The sequence below is a fragment of the Ochotona curzoniae genome, unplaced genomic scaffold (assembly GCF_017591425.1).
Source record: "Ochotona curzoniae isolate NIBS_2020 unplaced genomic scaffold, NIBS_Ocur_1.0 scaffold_4506, whole genome shotgun sequence".
NCBI classification, from domain to species: Eukaryota; Metazoa; Chordata; class Mammalia; order Lagomorpha; family Ochotonidae; genus Ochotona; species Ochotona curzoniae.
Window position 1 is genome coordinate 27782766 of NW_024467119.1, and position 22231 is coordinate 27804996.

General features: G+C 36.2%; 1 protein-coding gene across 3 annotated transcripts in view; it reads left to right on the plus strand.

The window, feature by feature from the left end:
- The window catches only part of WDFY3 (WD repeat and FYVE domain containing 3), a 264769-nt gene that overhangs the window by 122614 nt on the left and 119924 nt on the right, over positions 1-22231 (plus strand). For all 3 annotated transcript variants that reach the window (XM_040967248.1, XM_040967249.1, XM_040967250.1), the window contains exons 7-12: positions 2249-2441; positions 3532-3718; positions 5708-5874; positions 11732-12199; positions 12735-12836; positions 15617-15810. In XM_040967248.1, the coding sequence (XP_040823182.1) occupies positions 2249-2441; positions 3532-3718; positions 5708-5874; positions 11732-12199; positions 12735-12836; positions 15617-15810 (1311 nt within the window). The remainder of the gene's footprint in view (positions 1-2248; positions 2442-3531; positions 3719-5707; positions 5875-11731; positions 12200-12734; positions 12837-15616; positions 15811-22231) is intronic.

Genomic DNA, 22231 nt, shown 5'->3' on the forward strand with positions numbered 1-22231 from the left:
TGGAGTCCGTATTTCACGAATGATTGCTTTGGAAAGCAGCAGATGAAGAAAAGGAAACACCAAACAGTTTCAAAAAGGCAAAAGCTGGCTATGAAATAAAATGCCAGATCCTTGCATATTTATTGAAAACTTACTAAATCTTCTTGGACTTTTGGTTAAAATCTCACTTCATGTATTTGCTTCAAAGCTTTTATCCCCCTCGCCCCGAAAGTGATTCTGTGAGCAGACACCAGATATATGATTAGAACTCAGGTTTATTTGACTCCTGAAATAGACTGGATGACAAAAGCAATGGGAATATGAGAGTAAATCACGTAGGAATTACAGCTACTCACAGACATTGCTGATGCGGGTACTGGATAAGTATTTGTTAATTGGAATAATAGCTCCATTTCAAAAAGGCTCTTGTAAACAACTAATTAATGCTTTACCTGACTAGGCATAGCAAAGTTTTCTTTTAAAATCTAAGAATTAATCTTTTTCCTGTACTTAATGCAATGTGCCCTGGCTTTCCGTCAAAGTTACACTTATTGTACTATAAAGGGATTATTGATTATTGGCATCAGAAGAAGCTCAACAAGATAGTTTTGTCACAGTCCTGTTTGCAACTGTATAACCTAGTTTGTGTGTGTAAGAGAGTGAGTGAGTGAGTGATCTCTGGCAGATGAGCTGCAAGATTGAGAACCCTGCTCTCCTGCCTTTTTATCGAGTGTGTGTGTGTGTGTGTGTGTGTGTACCCTGGTCCTGCCTTCTTGTCCCATGTGTGTATGTGTGTGGTGTCTGTACACCCTGCTCTCCTGCCTTCTTGTCCAGTGCAGCACTTCCTTTGTTTACATTCCTCATCACTGTCCGGGTCATATTTTCATAACATCTAGAAAAGCAGTTGAGTCATAGATAACTCCCTGTGTTAGCATTACATGACGGACGTTGCCTAGGACCTGAGCAATTGGTCCAGCTGCATGCATGCTTTCAGTGTTTTGTTGAACTGGCCAAGATTGCTCTGCTTCACTTGGGTGGACTTTGTAAGAGTCCTTAGGAATAGAAGTGGTGAGTGTAGATGCAGGCTAAGAAAATAAAAGGGTTAGACTAGATTCTTTGTAAGAACTGGTTTGCCTATAAAAATTAAGAACCAATTAATTTAGGAGACAGATAAACAATCATTAAAACAATTTTTTAGACCAGGGACTTGGTCTGAAAGCAAGAATTTTATTAATTTTTGTTTTCTGTATTACAAATAAGAGATGACATCTGTCCCTTTAATCACTTAAGGCAGTGACAAGAAGTATAATGAATAGTAAACAACTCAGTCCATGTATCTTTTTGAGGTGTTTGATTGTCTGTATTCACCCACAGGAAATGAAACACAACTTACACAAAATTTTGGACACTTGGTATCCAAAGTTTTGCCAGTGATTTTGGGGAAAGGATCCTTGTGCTTGCTAGTTGTTGTGCTAACATCCCTGATTTCTTAAGACTTTTTTCCTCCCGACACTTGATGTCTATAAATCAGAAACATTTTTTGTTTAAACACGTGTTTGAATTGAAGGAAGGAGAAAAGGGAAGACCAAACCTTCTCAGACAAAATGTGATTATTTCTGGTGCCTATTTCGCAGTTGAGCAACTTTCCCGCCATTGTTGAAACATCCAGGTCTCAGGAGGCATTCTTCTTTCAAGAGAACAGGTCTTCAGAAATTGCAGTTTGTCATAGTTCATCTCGCCATATTTTCTTGTTTAAAAATATTTAGATGAGGCAATGTAGCACAGAGCCACACTGGGGTCAGACAGAAGCGTTCACTGGAAGCTGGCATCATTGTTGAAGTCCCCACATTGCCAGCTCTTAGTGCTGCGGTTGAATGGATGAGTTCTCATTCCAAAGCTTGACAACTTTTCATTCTTTTGTGGAAGACACAAAATAGAAGCTTTTTTTTTTTTTAAACTAAATTGGAAAAACAAGACATTGATCTGGAAAGATAAATATCGTTTTACCTCATTTCAAGCCAAAGTATATAAAGAGAGGATAGTAAATGGTTTAAAAAAATAAGCCGATATAAACAGTACAGGTTTACTGTTTTAACACTTGTATATGAGAGATGATTTTTTCATGCCACTTAATTGAGTACTAATAATTGAATTTTTACTGATTACAAACTTGTTAATGATATTCAACTCTAGTCTTTTTTCTAGCTGTTCCCTTTCTTCAACCTTTCTTCAAATTTATTTATGACTTACACTCTTGTTTTATTTCTAGATATTAGTGAAACTCTGCAGTTTTGTTTCTCCTGCGGAGGAGCTGGCTCAGAAAGATGATCTCCAGCTTCTATTCAGTGCAATAACCTCCTGGTGCCCTCCCTACAACCTGCCCTGGAGGAAGAGTGCTGGAGAAGTCCTCATGACTATATCCCGTCACGGGCTCAGCGTCAATGTGGTAAAGTACATCCATGGTGGGTATCCCTGTTTACGTTCATTGTAAGTAAGAAGACTTGCCATGAGGACAACAAAATATTGTTTTATTTGTGAGGAAAGTTCAGTAAAGAAGTTCCAAATGATAGATAGCCACAAGTATTAAAATAATTTCATAAAACTGTAAATGTGAAACCATAATACAACACGAATTTTAAGACAGTCTTATTCATCCCTCTTCTTTTAGTGAAAAACAAGGCAAGTTTTTTTTTTAAATGCTGTAACTGTTGATCTTTCTGAAGATGTTTCATAGTAGCCAGATTATAATCTGTGCAGTGCAGAGAGATGGATTGTCTATCTATTTGTAGGAAATACTGTGATTCAGTCATTTATAGTACTCAGCTGTCCTTTGGAGTGTGGGTATAGTAGGTGATACCTTAGTATCTCAAATAATCTACTGATTGGATACATTATCTTATTGTCTTGGAATACTTTAAATATAAATGAAATAATTCTATGTTGATTTATGATTATTAAATGATACGAAACCTAATATCTAATACATGAATCACTTTTTCTTCCATTTCTGTGCCAAAGCTTCTTAACTTTCGCTAGGTGATATTGGGTTTCTTTATGAGATTTCACTAAAGGTGAGAAAGGTAAAGTCTTCTTTGAAATGCCAAATTCTCCAAGTTAATTCTTGGGCAAAACTATTTGAAACTATCAACAAACGGTACAAATATAATTTAAAAAATCTGTTCTACTTTGTACTTTTTTTATTATTTCATTTTTCTTACCAAAAATAGGAGTTTTTTCCCATCATATTGCCATATCAATAAAATTTATAAAAATATCCTTTTGCAGTGACTGGTCATTTTCTTTAATACACTGTCAAAATATGATTTAAAACATCTAGTAGAAATAACTGTTGTTTAGCACTTATAAGTACTGCTCAGAAGCAGGACTTTCCCAAAGAATTTGAATCTTATGTTTTCTTTTCAAATGTGTAACATGTATTTCATATTATTTAATAGGTTAAAATTTTTTGTTTCACTAAGAAACAGAGTGAGGAATACTTCTTAAGCAGTTGACATAAATGACTGATGTCCATTTAATCCTTTATTCCTGCAGAAAAAGAATGTTTATCTACGTGTGTTCAGAATATGCAGCAGTCAGATGACCTGTCGCCCCTAGAAATTGTGGAAATGTTCGCCGGACTTTCTTGTTTTCTCAAAGATTCCAGTGACGTTTCCCAAACACTCTTGGATGATTTTCGGATATGGCAAGGATATAATTTTCTTTGTGATCTCTTGCTTAGGTAAAACCCCAAGATTTAAGAATGCATTCTAAATATGTGGTCAGTCTTTGCTTATCTGTTTGTTTTAATCAAGGAAGCAGCAGTGTGATTCAGGGATGTGGGAAAAAGAAATCATGGAAGCGCTTAATGTGTGCATGGCTGTCCTCTTGGCTTCATGTCATTCTTGGTATCCCTGTGCTGCCGTCACCCCAGAAAAGCGAATTTAAACTGATGAACACCCTTTGTTTACAGGACTTTTAGTGAAAACAATTAGAAAACATTAATTTTTTAGGAAGAAAAAAGTATTCATTTCATATGAACATTTGAAATTTTAACACTGTTAAATTCCTCTGTCCCATCCTGTGTATTTTTCCTATAACGCATTTGCTTTTAATTATGTAATAAACATGCAAACGCTGAAAGAAAAAAACTGATGAACATAATCATGGAGTTAGAGTTTAGAGTAACCCATTAATGCGCCTCTAAAATGTAAGCTCTGCCTAGCTTAATACTATTTTTTGTTATCCTTATTTTATAGGACTTATAGTGTCTTCATTTGTATAATCAATGATAAGAATAATTATATAGATTGAAAAGTATATATTTGAAAGAAATCACTCACTTAAGCACATTACACCAACACCCATTTCCATTCCAAATTATACATGTTTATGGTTAGAAAATAGCTGGTTACAAAATATATGAGGTAGAAATATTAATTCCCTACTAGATGTTGCTGGGCTGATAGTTATTTTTAAATCATTTGAGCTGATGTAAGATGGTACTGTGTTGTAAATTTTTGTCTAATAACAATTTAATCTAGTTGCTCTCAATATTTGGCAACCCTCAAAAGTAGAGATTTCTGTATATATTTTGATTTATAAAAGAGCTGTTATATGTTCCTACTGAGGTGTTAATTGGAACAGCTCTTTCAGAATGCCAGTTGGCAATATATTATCAAGAGGCTCAAAATGGTGGCAACTCTTTAAAAAATATGGTTTTTGGTGATAACTCTTGAACTAATGATTATTGATCCTAAAAATACGATCCTTAATTGTCAACCAAACATTACTAATATTAATGCCTTTGTATTTTGCTGGTTATGTTACTTTCTGTTCCCTAAATGTGTGATGGGTTCTGCATAGCTATTAAAACCCTAACGATTCAAAGATGTTAACACTGGTAAATTCTAAAAAAAAAAAAAAAAAACAGGTGAGAACACTGTGGTTGTGATACAACACTATCATAAAAACTATTCATATTGAAAAATGAGTTTAAAATAATCAAAATTTTAAAAGTTTTGTCTGAGTTGTGAGGCTAGGCATTCTTTTTGTTACTTCCTGCTTTTGTGCTTCTTCAGGTTATTTCAATTCAAATAATTGTTTCTATGAAGAAAAAAAAACAGTAAATCTCATTCTGAAAAAAGATATGTGTTGAATCCCATTTTGTGACTTTGGTAAAAACCATAGTCAAAGCTAATATCACAGTTTCCCAGTATTCTCTTAGAAGTAACTAATATTGCTTTCTAATATATTATATCCCCATACTTTTGTTTGAATTTACTTAGATTACCTGAATTAATTAATGGAATGCAGTAAAATTCTTAGACTTCTTCAAAGGAATTCTAAAATTTTTTAAATTTAAATTTTTCTTGGAAAGAAATGGTTAATTGGATTTATTTGTAAATAATGAAAGTATAAATTTAGAGCTTAAGAGATATTGGAAGATATGTGATCTAACTTTTGTAACTAAATAGAGAGCATCTACCAAAGGTGAATAATTCAAAAATACTGTTACTGGCAAAAGCAACACTCTAGTCATCTCTGTTACTAAAGGTATGATTGCCTTTCAAATACACCAAGGTATCTTACAACAAAACGTGTAGGTTTTTAAATTACAAGACAAAACTTCTCAGAGTATGTTATATACTTACTGCATATGACATTGGAAATTATTTAAAATTTAAAAATACAAAAAAGAAAAGCTGCTTGTAAATCATACTCTTTCTAGATTGGAACAAGCAAAAGAGGCAGAATCCAAAGATGCCTTGAAAGACCTGGTTAATCTGATAACTTCCCTCACCACATACGGTGTAAATGAACTGAAGCCAGCTGGTATTACAACGGGAGCTCCCTTCCTTCTGCCTGGCTTTGCAGTGCCTCAGCCCGCAGGCAAAGGTGAGTTTGTTGATTTGTTTGTTTGTTTTTATATCAATCTACTCCAAGAAACTGAGGATGGATGAAATTTTCTGGCTTTGGTTATTCTTTGTTTATGTTATTTTCATAAAATTAATGTGCCACCATGGTTTTAAGTCTGGGGAAGATTTCAATTTACTGGCTTACTTCCTGAGAAAAGCTGAAAGAAAGAGATAGTCAAAGATCTTCCATTTACTGGTTCATTCCCCAAATGCCCGACTAGCCAAGGGGAGTGGGCCTGGAAGCAGCTTGGGACCTGGGACTCAATCTGAGTGTCCCACATAGGTGTATTCACTGCCTCTTAGGGTACACGTAAGGAGAAGACTTGGACAGCAGTCAGGACTTGAAACCAAGCACTATGATATGGGTTGCAGACTTCCCCCGCAGCATTAGAGAGGAAAAAGGATTTATACATGTTTATTGGAAAGGCAGATATAAAGATCCCCTTTCCGCTGATTCACTCCCCAAGCAGCTCTAACAGCCAGAGCTGAACTGATCCGAAGTCAGGAGTCAGGAGCTTCTGAGTCTCGCATATGGGTGCAGGGTCCTAAGGCTTTGAGCTGTCCTCGACTGCTTTCCCAGGCCACAAACAGGGAGCTGGATGGGAAATGGAGCTGCCGGGATTAGAACCACTGCCAACATGGGTTCCTGACACATGCAAGGCAAGGATTCAGCCAAGAGGTCATTGTACCAGACCCCCCCAAACATCACGTTAAGTGCTCTGTGCCAGCTGCCTGCCCAAAGATAAAAATTCCTTGAATAACTTTCTTTAATCTATTTGATAAAGTATCTAAAATTATGTCACAGAACCAAATTTTGATCTTTCATTGTAATATTTCATTTTGACATTTGAGTAATTAGCTAAGTACATGGTGCTTTAGAATGTTGACGATGCATTTCTGCTTTATGTAACTAGAACCTAATTGACACTGTGAGCTCTGCATATATTAAATAACTATGGAGAACGTGCACCATGAACACTTGTGTCTAAAGCCAAGCAAACGAAACTGGAAAAACTTTACATTCCTTAACTTAAGTGAGAGAATAAATTTTTATAGTTTAGATTTGAATTCTCATTTTCTTAAAAAAAAAAAATAAAAGAAAAAAGCCTTACTCTGTAGTCGGGAACATGTAATTACATAAGAATGCCAACTAGTTTTATTACTTAAGCCTTCTTATTCAGTCTGTTTATTTATTTGTTTTCCCTTATCCAGTATTGAAGGTACAGGTATCTCCACATCGCTTCATCTTCTCCATCCCCTTTCTCCATCCGCTCCGTCTTCCCCTGTATTTTACAGTAGCGTAGTTCTACAGCTGCGGCCACACTTCCACCATTCTGCTGTTTGCTATGTCTCATGACATTGCTTGTATAAGCAATAGTATGCAATCTAGTATCTTACTGTCAAGATGTATTTAACGGTTTCATTGGGATTCCTTCTTTTCTACAGGAGTAGAGATGCATACTGCAGCTCTTAGTTTTCTTATAAAAATTTCAAACATGTACAAAAGTGGAAGAACTCACTTAATGAACACCCACTTACCTATTGCTAGGTTATATTCATTTGATTTTTAAATCAACAATAACCATTACAAAGGCATCTGAGCTTGGAGGCCTCTAGCATTGCCCTTCCTGAGATTCTTGTTTACTAAATATTTGATTGTCATGGTACTTAGTTTGGGTGTTTAAATTTTATAGTACAAATCTGTGCATTCTGTGATGCAGAATTTGGTAGCAAGCAATGAAAAATGTAAGTCATCAAGCAGCTGTTACATGAAATACCTTCAATTGTAGACCATATTGAGATTCTTGCAAGAGTTTGTGAAGTGTTGTAGAAATTCACAATTTGACCAAGCAATTCGAGACTTCATTTTATTTAATATTAGTAATAATAACAACATATGAAGAACATCTAGATTAACTTAAATACTTAATAGTTAAATTTTTTCTACAAGTTAATATCAAAATAGGTGCATCAGTAATATTGCTGATTTTGAGACTTTCTAATTTTACTAGCCACTTTGATCTTGATGTTGGCATAATAACTAATTGTGGTATATTCTTATGTAATAAGAGAATTAATGAGGCAAAATTAATGTCCCATGTGTGTCATGACCTGATTTTTGTATCATTTATGACAGGGATAATTATAAAACCCCATACCTCTTGGAGTTATTGTAAAAATCTGATGATGTACTGGCTGTCACAGTAAAGTTGACTAGCAAAGGTCTTGCCCCAAGAATCAAAATCCATGTACTCATGAATGATCTGTTTTTTCTTAGCATCAAGTTATTCCTCAGAAAAATTAATAGAATATCTACAGAATGAGTAAGTCAAGTTTCCCTTGGCCAATAAGCTAGGGGTAATACAAAAACCGAAGATGTGAAAGTACTCAGAAAACTTTATGGAAAGTCTTTTTTATGAAAAACCATGTGTGAATTTCAAATTAACCTAATTACATTTTTGCATATACCTTTTAAAGTCCTCATGGTGATAATCCTTATAAATAGAATATCAAATGCTATCCTTTTGTCAATCATATAGATGTAAAATTTGCAGACATTTAAATCTGTACACTTAAGTGTTGAATTTGATCAGTTTTGACAAATACATGGTTACCAGGTAGTCCCCATGTATGCAATGTCCCCATCTTAACAATTTGCTCCATTCTCATTGAGGTTGTTCTTCTACACCCCAGCTCTTGCCCTGGGAACCACTCATTTATTTAGAATTTGCCCTTTCTGACATTATATAGATCAAAACCATAGAGTATGCATTTCCTTGTTTCTGAATTCTTCTACTCAATTTTTTTTAGATCCATCCTTGCATCGAATGTATCAGAAATTGGATAATTTTCAATATTGGGTAGTGTGGCATTGTTTGGCTACCCTATAATTTATGTATTCATAAACTAATTGATGGAAATTTATTTCACTTTCATGGAAAAAGCTGTGGCTATTCATATAGAACAAGTCTGTATGAACATGTGTCTTTATTTCTTTGGGGTAAATAGTTTAACATTATGAGAAATAGCCAAACTGTTTTTCCAATTGACTGTCCAATTTTGTATTCAGATCAGCAGTTCATGAATACTCCAGTTGTTCGATATCCTCAACAAGACTTTGCTAGTCATTTTAACTTTAGATATAACCACTTGTACTTTTGAAGCTTTCATTGCTTTAAGAGACCAACGAAGTTGAGCACAGTTGCATGTTTGCTTTATTACAGATTTCTGTGCCCCATTTGTGTTAATGATTTTATACGCGTTCTTTCGCTATTCTGGAGGTTTTTTTTTAATTCCTTAATATATACTTTATATGTGTACTGTGTTCTCACAGTGTTGCTTGAATTTTTCCTCTCCTTAATATTATTACTGTTATTATTTTAATTTGAAAGGCAGAGTGATATAAGGAAAAATTAGATTCCAGTATCCCTGACTTACTCCCCAGGGGCTACAATAGCTGGAGGTAGGCCGGGAGGAAGCCAAGGGCCTGAACTCCATCCAGGTCTCTTGGTTCATCATCTTCTGCCTCCCAGGAGTATTAGCAGGAAACTGGAATTGAGGTGGATGTTTAACTTAATCTTAAACTTTGCAATATGAAGTACAGACAACCCAAGCAGTGACATGACCTGCCGTGTCATAGTCCATACCCTACCCTACCCACCTGTAAATCAGTTGAAGCAAAATTTGAAAATAAAATTTAAATAAACAAGTAAATTGTTATTTATAATTCTGCTTCTGTGTGTATATTGTAGTTTGAAAATTACGTGTAATTTTATACTGTATACCAAGAGGTTTTATAAAACTTTGTATCCAGATTTTCCTAAGAAAGGAAGTAAAAAAAAGCTTACCTTTAAGTAGGAAATAGTGATTAGATTTTATAATAACTGTATAATTTTAGTATTATTAATACTCTGGAAACGTAATTTTGCATGTTTTATTGGTGCTGCTTTAATAAAAAATCTTGTAAGATGACCTCAACGAGTTCAGAATAAAGACAGGTATGGTCTTATGAAGATATGCATTTTTGGTAGGAAATATATTAAAAACTTCTCATAATAGTGTCATTCAAGACACATGAAATGTGTGATCCATTTATTGTTTTGGCATTTATCCCTTTAGATAACTATTTCTGATATAAATCCAGAGTATAAGATTTTATTTCCATTCTTCCTTAAGATTTTCAAACTTGCAAGTAATGTACAGATAAACAAAGATCTCTTTTTCTCTGTCATACACAGGAAATTAGTGAGTTTTAAATGCAATTTAAGATTTTGTAATTCTCTGTTGATTAAAATGCTCTGCTTTTGAAGCCAGTCACAGAGATGTTAGTCTTGATGTTGCTTGGTCATTTACTGTGATGAATCTGTTTTAACTAATACTGCCTAGATGTAGTGGATGATAAAAAGGATTAAGAATGGATCTTAATAAAAAAAATTAGTTGGTTCAAGAATTACTAACATGAGAGCTGTGTTAGGCTTCATACTTCAAAATTTTACCAGGGGGAAAAAAAAAAACAAAAAGGAAAGAATTACCAACACTGCTAACTCACTGTACTGAACTCCTAGTGCAAAGTGCTAGCTTTGTGTGTGAATATCATCCTATTTTACATCTGACTTGCATTGTTTGTATTGTGCTCATTGTGTTTTAAACAATCCGTCTCTTTATGGTAGGCAATTCATTCTTACAGATGGTTATTAGTATGCCTTATAATATCCCCTGAAACCAGATAATTAAAGTCAAACTTGGGAAAATTTAAAATGTTGTGTTACCTTAAATATAGCTCTTCTTACGTCTTTTCTTTCGGATGGGGAGTATAGAAATTTAATAACTGAAAGTTGGTGTATAAAAACTGGCTAAAGTTATTTCTAAACTTTTCTTTTTTGTTTTCATGTGGTTGTAGCTTTTGTATTTGTTCATCACTCTGTGTATGCTTTGTTTTTGGTTACTGACAGATAATAAACATGATATCCTCAAAAGAACAGTAAAATATTAAGGAAACTGGAAATAATAAAAGTCTGAATTATTAATTTATGTGTTGTAAGTTTATGTTATAATTTTAAATATGCCAAAATTTAAAATCATATATATTCTGAAGTTTTGTGAAATGTTTTCATTTTTCAAAATGTCCAAGCTGGGGTTTATGAGCAATCTTTCTAACCCACTTCATGTTTTGCCTCATTCTAGATTTATATTCTTTCTGAAATCTGGATCATCCTATTAGGCTCACTGTTAATTTTTCATCACTTCTGGAAATACAATAGATTTCTGATAGTGGTAGATCTGTTTGTATTTATTTATAATTATTGCCACTAGTTTGCCTTTCAGAAGCAATGAAAGATTTTTGTTTTTTTCCAATTGATATGTTTTAGTCACACACTTAAAAAATATAACTAGTAGCCAAATTTTTTTATTGAGTATTTATGTAAGATTTTTCTTCTGCTGATTCTCAGTTTTTCATTTCTGCTTTAAAGCTTATTGATTCTTTTTCCTCAATGCCTTTTCTGATTGAAAAATACCTGCCTTTGTTATCAAGGCCAACTTTACAGAAAATTGCCACTATACATTTCCAAACTTTGAAGCCCAAACAATATGCTTTTATTCTCCCTACAGCAACCTGCTTTTTCAATGTGCAATATCCTTGACTTGGAATATTTATAGTGATGCATTAAAAGTTTAGTCAATGTAATTGATTTTAATTTTGAAAAATAAGTCTGTTTTAAAGACAGTATGTTTACTGTAAATAGTTGGTAAATGTTATAATTCATGATATGCTTAAACAGATGATTTTGCAAAATATCCAGTAACACCTTCTCTTGTGTTCTTGTTTTCTGTTTTAGGTCACAGTGTGAGAAACATCCAGGCCTTTGCAGTTCTTCAGAATGCATTTTTAAAAGCCAAAACCAGCTTCCTTGCCCAAATCATCCTTGATGCCATCACCAATATTTATATGGCTGACAATGCCAATTATTTCATCCTAGAATCACAGCACACCCTGTCACAGTTTGCAGAGAAGATTTCTAAACTCCCAGAAGTACAAAGCAAATACTTTGAGATGCTGGAGTTTGTCGTTTTTAGTTTAAATTATATCCCTTGTAAAGAACTTATTAGTGTTAGTATCCTCTTAAAGTCTAGCTCTTCTTACCACTGTAGCATTATTGCAATGAAAACCCTTCTTAAGTTTACAAGACATGACTACATTTTTAAAGATGTGTTCAGGGAGGTGGGCCTTCTGGAGGTCATGGTAAACCTTTTGCATAAATATGCTGCCCTCTTGAAGGATCCAACTCAGGCACTAAATGAACAAGGTAAAGCATTTTCCATCATTTTGTTTATTATTTGAAGAAGGGGTTCAGGAAAATTGTTTATGTTGGTTGTGCTTTTCATTTAGTTATTATTTTGGGTGACTTCCTGGGATGTATTGCTGTGACATCCCAGTGAATCCTTCCTGATGTTAGCTTGTTCCTTCTCCCCCTGATAATAAATCAAGGGAATTTAAAGTAAAACTTGAAAGAACAACGTGTGTGATCAACTGCTTTCTCCTTGTGAGGGGAAATTTATAAAGGCATTATCAAATAGTTATCAAATGACTTATGTAGTAAATGTAAATGTTTCTACTAATTTTAGAGAACAAATGGAAAAATGTGTCAAAATGATCCAAGAAGAGTAGAATCAAAAGATAAATTTGTTTGGCACATAAAAAATTGTTGAAGTGCATACATGCTAAGTTATATTTTTAGTGATGAAAGTAAATGCTAAAGAAATGTTAAAAACATTAAAAATGCATCAAGGAGATCTAAGCATGTCATCTTTGTGATTTTGGCCTTTGATCTTCTTTGACAGGGGACTCAAGAAATAATAGTTCAACTGAAGACCAAAAGCACCTGGCTTTGTTGGTTATGGAGACCCTGACAGCGCTTCTTCAGGGATCAAACACTAACGCAGGTGACAGGCACCACGAGGGTCAAAGGCGTTGGGAGGAAATTTCATCTGGTTACATTTTTCTGTAGTAATTCTTGCTTCTGAAATATTTCTATCACTTAGAGAAACAAAACCATCGGTTAAATGATGAAACAGTCAAGATTCCAAACCTGAAATACTTTTACCTGTTAGAAGTACAGTAGTGACAGGAAATATTGCCTTCTTGCTATTTTAGAAACCTTTACCTGATTTTTATAGTATACCCTGTGTGAAAGATATTTTCCTTCTTTTTAACATAAAGTCATATTCAAATGATTTATTTACAGGTTTTCCAAAATACTTGACTTTATGTGGTAAAAATCCTACTTTATTATCTTATTACATCCTAAAAGGAATATTGAGAAATTATTCCATAATAAAACTTATCCTCTCCTAGGTAGATTAGATTCCTTAATAATTTTGCTGTATCTTTAGTCTCCATTTCCCGTTTAAGCTTTTCTATCCATCATTAACAGACAATCTGACTGTATTTATAACATATCACTCTTGCTTTGAAAAATATTTCCTGAAACTTTAGTCATCATCAAAAACTGTTAGGCAACATGATCAGTATAGCTTGAAAGAAGTAAAAAGGCTGGAAGGGAGAGGAATTAAATTGAAACTGCTTGGATCATGGAGATTCTTTAGGGAATGGCGACGGGTTTAGACTGTATTTTAAATGATATGAGAGGGCTAGAATGTTGAATTAAATCCATGTACACATGCATAACTGATGATCTGAAGGCAGAAAAACTCAAAACTTCAACATATTTAACATATATTATGTGTCCCAGGTACTATAATGTAGGTGATAGAAATGCAAACAACAGATAATAACTTAAAAAATTTTTGTTTTGTTTTATTTATTTGAAAGGCAGGACTGACTGAGAGGAGAGGCAGAAAAGATCTTGCATGTGCTGGTTGGCTCCCCACATGGCCACAACGGCCTAGCTGGGCTGGCCCAAAACCAGAAGCCTCGAGCTCCTTTCTGGTCTCCCATGTAGATATTGAGGCCCAGTCACCTGGGCCATGTGATGCGGCGTCTCCAGGTGCATTAACGGAGAGCCCAGTGGAGGTGGAGAAGCCAGGACAGGCACGGCACCCATTTAGAATGCTGACAGCACTTATCCCAATAGGCCACAGGGCGGTCCTTAAGATAATTCTTATTCCAAGTGAATTACAGTCTAATGTAAAAGGGCATAAACACATAATTATATAAGTAATTACTTAAACACAATTTTGGTGAAGGGTAAGGCATGGCTGAATTAATGTAGTAGCTAATTGAAGCATTGAATATGATGAATGGGTGCCATAGTGACATTTTCTGTCATATTACATAGTCTCCTTTTATGCCGTAAGTAAGTTCACTTGGCTGATATACTCAGAACATAATAGAGGTATACTCACAAAACTTTATTCGGCAGATTAACTTTTGACAACCTGATCTGGAGAGGCCCTGTTGGGGATTGGAATATTTAAGGTAGCAGAGTGGAAGACCAACACAGTGTAACGAAAACTCACTACATTTGCAGGAATGTGAAATCTGTCCACACAGTTCCTTTCTTAGCATGTTTCTTTTCCTTGTTAAGAAAAACATTACTGGCTCTCTGGTCTCAGGGACTGTAGTGCTTTGTCCATCGTATTTAAGAAATATTAGTTATAGTAATTGCCTAATGGGCCCTCACTGACAAAGCAGACGTTAGTAACCACAGTCTTCATGTAATCGCAGGCTGTCACAGATCGCATGCTGTGCTGAACTTTCAAGCCCATGACTTACACTCACGCAGGGTCATATAATTCTGACACATTTAGCAAAGGGAAAACGACTGGAGACATTGGCAGCTGCAGCAAAACACGTGGTCAGTTATTCACTCTGTCACCATTTATTCAGATGTAATTCAAGAGGACATCTTTGTTTCAAACATAAGCAGTAATAGTAATAGTAATAGTAATAGTAATAGTAATAGTAATAGTAATAGTATTTGTTGTGAGTGTTAATAAAGGTATGTGTAAAGTGTGTTCTAAAAACAAGAAGCATGGAAGAATTACTTGAAGGAAATAACCAGTAATGTAAGTCTCTGGGTCTGCTGTCGTTTTTCACCCCAGGATGTTCTTGATGTGAATACAATAATTGTGAACAGGAGCACGAGCGATAGGGGTCATAAATCCTTTTTCTGTTGCTTACTAGTATTGAGTCTTTAGCAACTTCTATGTGGCAGGAGATGAAGATTAAATACGTGAATCAGTAGTAAAGACTTTAGAGCTATATATTGATGCTTTGTGTTACAGAGTCTGTCTGTCTTCTATTCTTGTGCTCTGCTTATCCAGCATAAAGGTTTGGATTATTGTACTGTATCCCATAGTAGAATGATTTATTTTGTTGCTTTCTTGTTATCATTTTGAAAGCATTTTTCCAATAAAAAAAAAGGATAGTTCACCTGAAAACTATTTGCATAAGTTGATTTTGATATTCAGTCTCCTGGTTTCTTCCTGGAGAATTTCTAAATGTTCTAGATTTGGAGAATTTGGGCATGCTAAATGTATCAGGACTCTTAAGCATCTCCTGAGGAAACCTAGGGAAAGTGTGTCCCCAAATGTGCTTTTCCTGACATCTCAATTTTGCATTGTAACTTAGAAGGTGAAATATCTTGGGTAGGTTTTATTTGCAGTATTTGGAGTTTGTACCTACAGAGGTAAGCATTTTAGTTCATATGACTTGTCTCAGAATTGTTAGCTCACGTTATGTAATTTCTCCTGCCCTCAAGGGATCTTCCGAGAGTTTGGAGGTGCAAGGTGTGCCCATAACATCGTGAAGTACCCTCAGTGCCGCCAGCATGCCCTGATGACGATCCAGCAGCTGGTGCTGTCCCCAAATGGGGATGATGACATGGGCACTCTCCTGGGGCTCATGCATTCAGCTCCACCCACAGAACTGCAGTTGAAGACGGACATTTTAAGGGTGAGTTTGACAAGTGTGTCTCTTATCTTTCTGCTGTAAAAATCTGGGGTTAATTTTAGTGATCTATATTTAAGTCAGAGACAGGGGAGCTTCAGAAATCCAGAATACCATCAAAACCAAAACATCAACAAAATCTCTCAACTTTGTACACATTAGGAATCCAGAAAAACACAAGTCATTCAGTTTTTCTTTTTTTGTTTTTTTCTTTTTTTTTTTTCCTACAGGAACATTTATTCGAGCATGCCTGGGTCTCCAAAGAAAAGGAAGACCCAGTTTTTCAATATTTATTTACTCACAGCTGATAAGTCATTGCAGTAATTGTATTGGGTTATAGGAGTTATCCCTCAAATTAGAGATTATACTAGCAAAGTGTGCCATCATATTATTTTTCCAATTAAAGTTGCTCATAGCAAAAATACATCTCTGAAATAAAGTGTTATATGAAACATTATACATGTATGCATATATATGCATGTAATGAGTATTCTTGCATATAGTAAGCAGTGTCCTACCAAGTTACTTATGCTTTTATTATCTATTTTTTAATCCTATAAATAACTGTTTTATGAATGAGAAAAAAAAAGTGTGTTTAGAGTGATTATCTAACTTGGCTATATTTTAATGGCAAAATTTTTTAGAGATTGGAACGAATTCTCAGATTTCAATACCCCATATTCTTTTTATAACGCCACTGTATTTTTACAAAGATTTATACATTTTTTCTCATTATATTCACTGATATTTCTATCAAATATGCAAGAGAGATCATGTCAAATTTAGGTTGTACTAGGGTATTAACCACGCTTGGTAATAGCAGTACCCACTAGAAATTAGCAAGTGAAAATTCATCGTGATAATCCAGTCTGAATCCAAACTGTGAGAGGAAAAATGGTCAATACTGTGAAGTCCATCCATTAAACTGAAAACCTATATTTTAGCTTTCCCAGCAATATAAATTATCTTAAAAATGTGCAATGAAAAATTGGATTCATTTCTAAAACTAAAAGCATTTACCTGTTATTGGGTTATTATACTACTGCTAGGCTTCGCTTTGTCCTTGAATGCTTTTAGTACAGAGATTAGAATTAGACATCTGTAATTTTGTGGACATGTTTACCAACAGCATTTTGATGTGACAAAATTTTGCCCACCTGGCATTCAACAGTATCTTTAGTAGTTTGATGAGTTGTTGTCTACAAAATGAGAGATAAATCCTTTGATATTTCTAGCAGGCCTCACTAGAAACACCAGAACCCCAAATCTAAAACTTGAATTTTTGGGTGCTTGTTAAAGACACCAAGAAGGCTTAAAATATCTGAGAGAAACAGAATTTTTTTTTTCACAGAACGCTGTATAGATTATATTTAGTTATTGACCTGAAGTCATCACTCACATACATTTAAAACAAGCTCGTAACTTTTGTTGATTTAACTTAATGAACTTAATGAAAGACAGAAAACAAAGAAATTACTTTACTATATAAAAATACTTGTATAGAATAAGCAGCACATTGATTTAACCCATACTTTGATACAGTTTAAGAGTGGGCTAGGGCCCGGCGCGGTGGCGCAAGTGGTTAAAGGTCCTCGCCTTGCACGCCCCGGATCCCATATGGGCGCCGGTTCTAATCCCGGCAGCCCCGCTTCCCTTCCAGCTCCCTGCTTGTGGCCTGGGAAAGCAGTCGAGGACGGCCCAAAGCTTTGGGAACCTGCACCCGCGTGGGAGACCCGGAAGAGGCTCCTGGCTTCGGATCGGCATAGTATCGGCCCGTTGCGCTCACTTGGGGAGTGAATCATCGGACGGAAGATCTTCCTCTCTGTCTCTCCTCTCTCTGTATATCCGCCTTTCCAATGAAAAAATAATAAAAATAAATCTTTAAAAAAAAAAAGAGTGGGTTAGCACTCAACTTTATATCAGATTATTTTTGATATAAATATTCCATTTAACAATACCTTAACAGTTATAAAAGGCTAAGTATTTTCTTTAAGTGGACATAGTTAAATCAAGTTGCAAGTAGGTTTTTTTGTTTTCTTTTCTTTTTTTGTGGAAGTGCTGGGGATGAGGTTGGCTGTGCTGCAGCCGGAGAAGGAGATGCAGGAATAGAGTTCCAAGGGCAAGAGCTGGGAAAACTAGAAGTAGCCTGCTGTGCAGTTGAAGGGTAGGGTGGCTTGAAACTGATATGGGCAACAGTGATGGCAACCAGTTGCTGGCTGTGGTCGGTGCCTCTAGCTTTCCCAGCAGCTGGGCCAGGCGCCAGGTTAACAAAACCCATGCATAGGAAGGAGCTATGTGAGTGGCCCAATGGCAAGTGTTTTTGAGGCTCTGGTTTCCTTCCGCTTGGTTGCATTGTTACCAGGGTGGAACGTTGAGGAGGAGAATGGGATTCAGTTTCACTTCCATCTGTGGGGTATTTTGGATTTCAGATCTCTTATATACATTTGACCCATGGTCACAGTGAAACAATTTGTTTATAAAGAGGAAAACATGCTCCCATGAGGAGCCCCAACAAAAGGGGGGGATTTTCTTTTCTCTTTTTTTTTGTTTATTCATTTATTTATTTATTTTTTATTAATTACATTGCATTATGTGACATAGTTTTATACGCACAGGGATTCCCCCCACCCCTAACTCCCCACCATGGTGGATTCCTCCCCCTTGTTGCATTACCACAGTCCAAATTCAGTTGAGATTTTTTCATTGCAAGCATCTACGAAGTATAAAGTCCAGCGTCTTATTGTCCAGATAAGTTCAACGGTTTCTTGGGGAGACCATCTCTGGTCTGAAGGTAGAGCCAGTAGAGTACCTTCCCAATCAATTAAAACCCCCGACATTATATCAGTAACATTTTATAACGTTATGGAATTAGTTGACGTGGAATTGAGTAACCAATATGTTAGAAGAAAAAAATGCAAGTTCTGAACCACATCCTGTGACTTCTACATTGACATTTCAATTATTAGTTTATATACAACTGGTTTCTATACACCTTAAAATGGCTATAGATTACTATTCAGCTGTTTTGTGTCTATTTTAATTTTTGTATTTAGCAGTTTTTAGCGTTGAAGCATGCTTTTGCTGAACCTGGCTGTTTTATGGGTAGTCTAACTCTATAACTCCAACAAGACATATGTCAACAGTTTAGGTGAACAGTTTTAGGAGGGATGTGCAGAGAAATCTTCAATACCCTAGTGAGGAGTAACTAATCTTTGTGTCCCACCCAGTGAGTTATAAGTGCATCCCCACTAACCGTTTTCTGTCTTTTTCTAAGCTTTCCTTGTTGCTCTCTGTCTATTCTAGGTTTTTTTTTGTTGGTATTGTTTATTTGTTTGTTAGTTTTGAGGAGTTTCCGGAGCGATCCTGATAGTCATTGCCAGTGAGGCTGGGGACCCAAAGTCAGAACCAGGCAAGGACCAGAGAAATCTCTCCCTAGTTCCGAAGGAAGTTTACTGTTATTCTGTTTTTGAGAACCTCTCAGTGCTCCTGGTTGTTGTTCCGATGACCTTGGATCCTGCAAATCAGGATTTGGGCTTCTTCCATCCCATGTGGGAGATCCAAATGAGGGTGGGTGACCTCAGAGTTCTTGGCCCCTGAAGGCACTCCATTTCCCCGTGGTCTCCTTGGCAATTGCGATGTAGTCCTCGGTGCCCGTACTGATAGTCCTTGGTGAGGATCTAAGAGTCTTCAGGGTTGGGATACAAGCCACCTCCTGTCTGCCTGCTCCACTCTGGGGTCCCCTCCTGCTCTGTGCATATGACCTCCTGTTAAGAGGTTGTCAGGAGCACTCCTGATTCCCCCCAAATGCCTTTGTAGTTTTGCTATTGTCTTATGCTGATTTGAGTCTGTTGTCTATGAGTTACCAGTTACGATCCTGATAGGTTATACTTGCTGTCTTCCTCACACCTTCTTGGGTGATGTAAGATTTCTCTGCTCTCCCTCCCCATTTCCGAGTAGCATAGGGCCTTATTAGTATATTAGGTTTTACAATTCTTTGATGTAGATGATAAGCAATCTTTTCCTCTGACACAAAGGCCCAATTGAGGGGTGATCTTTCCTTCCACACAGGGGCAGAAAGAGGAAGGTGAATTCCCGACAAGGCAAGGTTGGTTAGCCAAGGAGAATTTGCACAGAGCAGACCAATAGCCCACTACCAGGGCAAATCGGAGCCCACTTATCAGGCTAAATAAGGAACCCACTAAACAGGATGAATCGAGGCCCACAATCCAGGGTGAGGGGCCTCACCCAAGCCTACCTGATGTCTTCAAGTCCCTATTCAAGTGCCAGGTCTCGAGGGTTTCCCTGCCAGCAGGCCCCTGAAATCACTGAGGAGAAAAGGCAAAGGTGACAATCCTCCCACCCAACAACAGCACTGTAATTCTCTAGAAGGCAGGTCTATCCCTTTAGACCCTCCAGTTATGTCGCAGGTCACATTCATCACATGTGGTTGGCAGGTGGACTGTGGGTCATGCCCGCCAGGTAAGCAGGCAGAGATCCAGGGGTGGTCGCCCATACCCCAATAGCCTCATGGAAGACCCCAAGAAAGTTTCTGGTTCATGAGTTTAAGGAGCCCAACCCTGACTAGTTGCATCCATTTATGGGAATGAATCAGTGATCTAAAAAATCTCTCTCTGTAACTCTGCCTTTCAAATAAATTAATCAATCCCAAAATAAAGAAGCAACTGAAGGAAATGGAAAGGGGAAGGGAAGTGAAGGGAAAGGAAAGGAAAAGAAAGGACAGAGATATATGGTCTCAGTTTCAGTCTCCATTTTTTTTTTTTATCAAGAGCCGCCTCTCAGTGCCTCCATTCAATTAACAACATATTACAGATCTGTGTGATAGAATTTTTCATAAGTACATAAATCCAAACTTCAGTGATTCTTCTACATTGTAATTCTACAGATGCAGATTTAAATTGTGTTTGTTCAAAAGTAATGGTTCATTAGTATGTTTTGGCTGATTAACCATTCACCATCTATTTCATTGTAACTTTACTATTTGCTACTAACCATCATCGCTTACTCATTTAACCAAGAAGGTAGTTCTTTCAAATGCTGAAATCACACTGTGGCAGTGTCAGAGTTCCAGCAATGCCATTTGAGGGGGTAGCAGATGTGCATCTCTGGCACTTAACACGACAGGCTGATCGGAGGCTCAAGCACTATGTTTTTCTAATCCCTATCTGAATTAGCCAGGCATATGATCTGTGCTTGTTACTGTAACTCTGACCTCCCCACCCCCTTTCTCATTTGTACACTGGTACTTGTCACATTTCTCCCCAAGTGTTTTTTGAAGATTAATGATATTAATGGGCTTTATCTGCCAGGCAGTTAGCTAAGGGTGTTACACATATTTTCTGTGAGGTGTTGTTATTTTTCATTTTCCCATAAGCATGAACTGCACAGAAATGTGAAGTCACTTCTGGAATAAAACACTTTTTAATTTCAAAGTCAAAGTTTGAATGCAAGCATTCTTACTCTAGCCCTTATATTTTGTAATTCTGGTTAATTTACAAAATTTTTTTTCATGTTATAACATCTTGTGTTACTAGGAGTTAGTAAAATGTGGAAACCTTGTCATTATCAAATGGTTAAGATGAAAACTTATTAGTTTTAGAATGTACTATGTTTTATTTTGTTTATACATATATTTTGCATATTTCCTATTTGCAATAATAAAATAAGCCATTGTGTGCAATGAAATCATAACTTCTGCAGCAGCATATTTCAAAAAAGTACTTCTATATACTATTATATAGCCTTTCACTCTTCAAATATCTTTGGAAATATGTGAGCTATTTTCAAATATAATGATCAGGAAATTGTGGTAGAATATCTATCCATCATTTTATCATTATTGAAACAGAGAGCATGAACACCTTTTGTACTCTTAAATAGAGTTTAAATTGCCATTCAGGGCAATATAATATACTAGGTATATAAAAAGGGGAAATCTTGCTTTTGCCACTACATAAACAGTATAGTCTTAGGCAAATTATTTCATCATATTTATCTCAATTCCTTACTTACTAAAAGAAGATAATGACAGTAACTAACATGGGATTCTTGAGAGAATTAAATGAGCTAATGCATAGAAATATGTGGTGTCTAGTATGTCAATAAAAATCCAGTAACCATTAGGTCATTTAAAAACAAATTGCTAACTTTAAAAACAAAGTTCAGGGACTGGCACAGTGGCCTACCGGCTGAAGTCCTCACCATGTGCTCACCAGGATCCCACATGGGTGCCAGTTTGTGTCCCTGCTGCCCCACTTCTCATCCAGCTCCCTGCCTGTGACCTGGGAAAGCAGTGGCGGACGGCCCAAGTTGCCCTTGGAACCCTGCACTCGTGTGGGAGCCCTGGGGGAAGTTCCTGGTTCCTGGCTTCAGATCAGCTCAGCTCCAGCCATTTTGGCCACACTGGGGA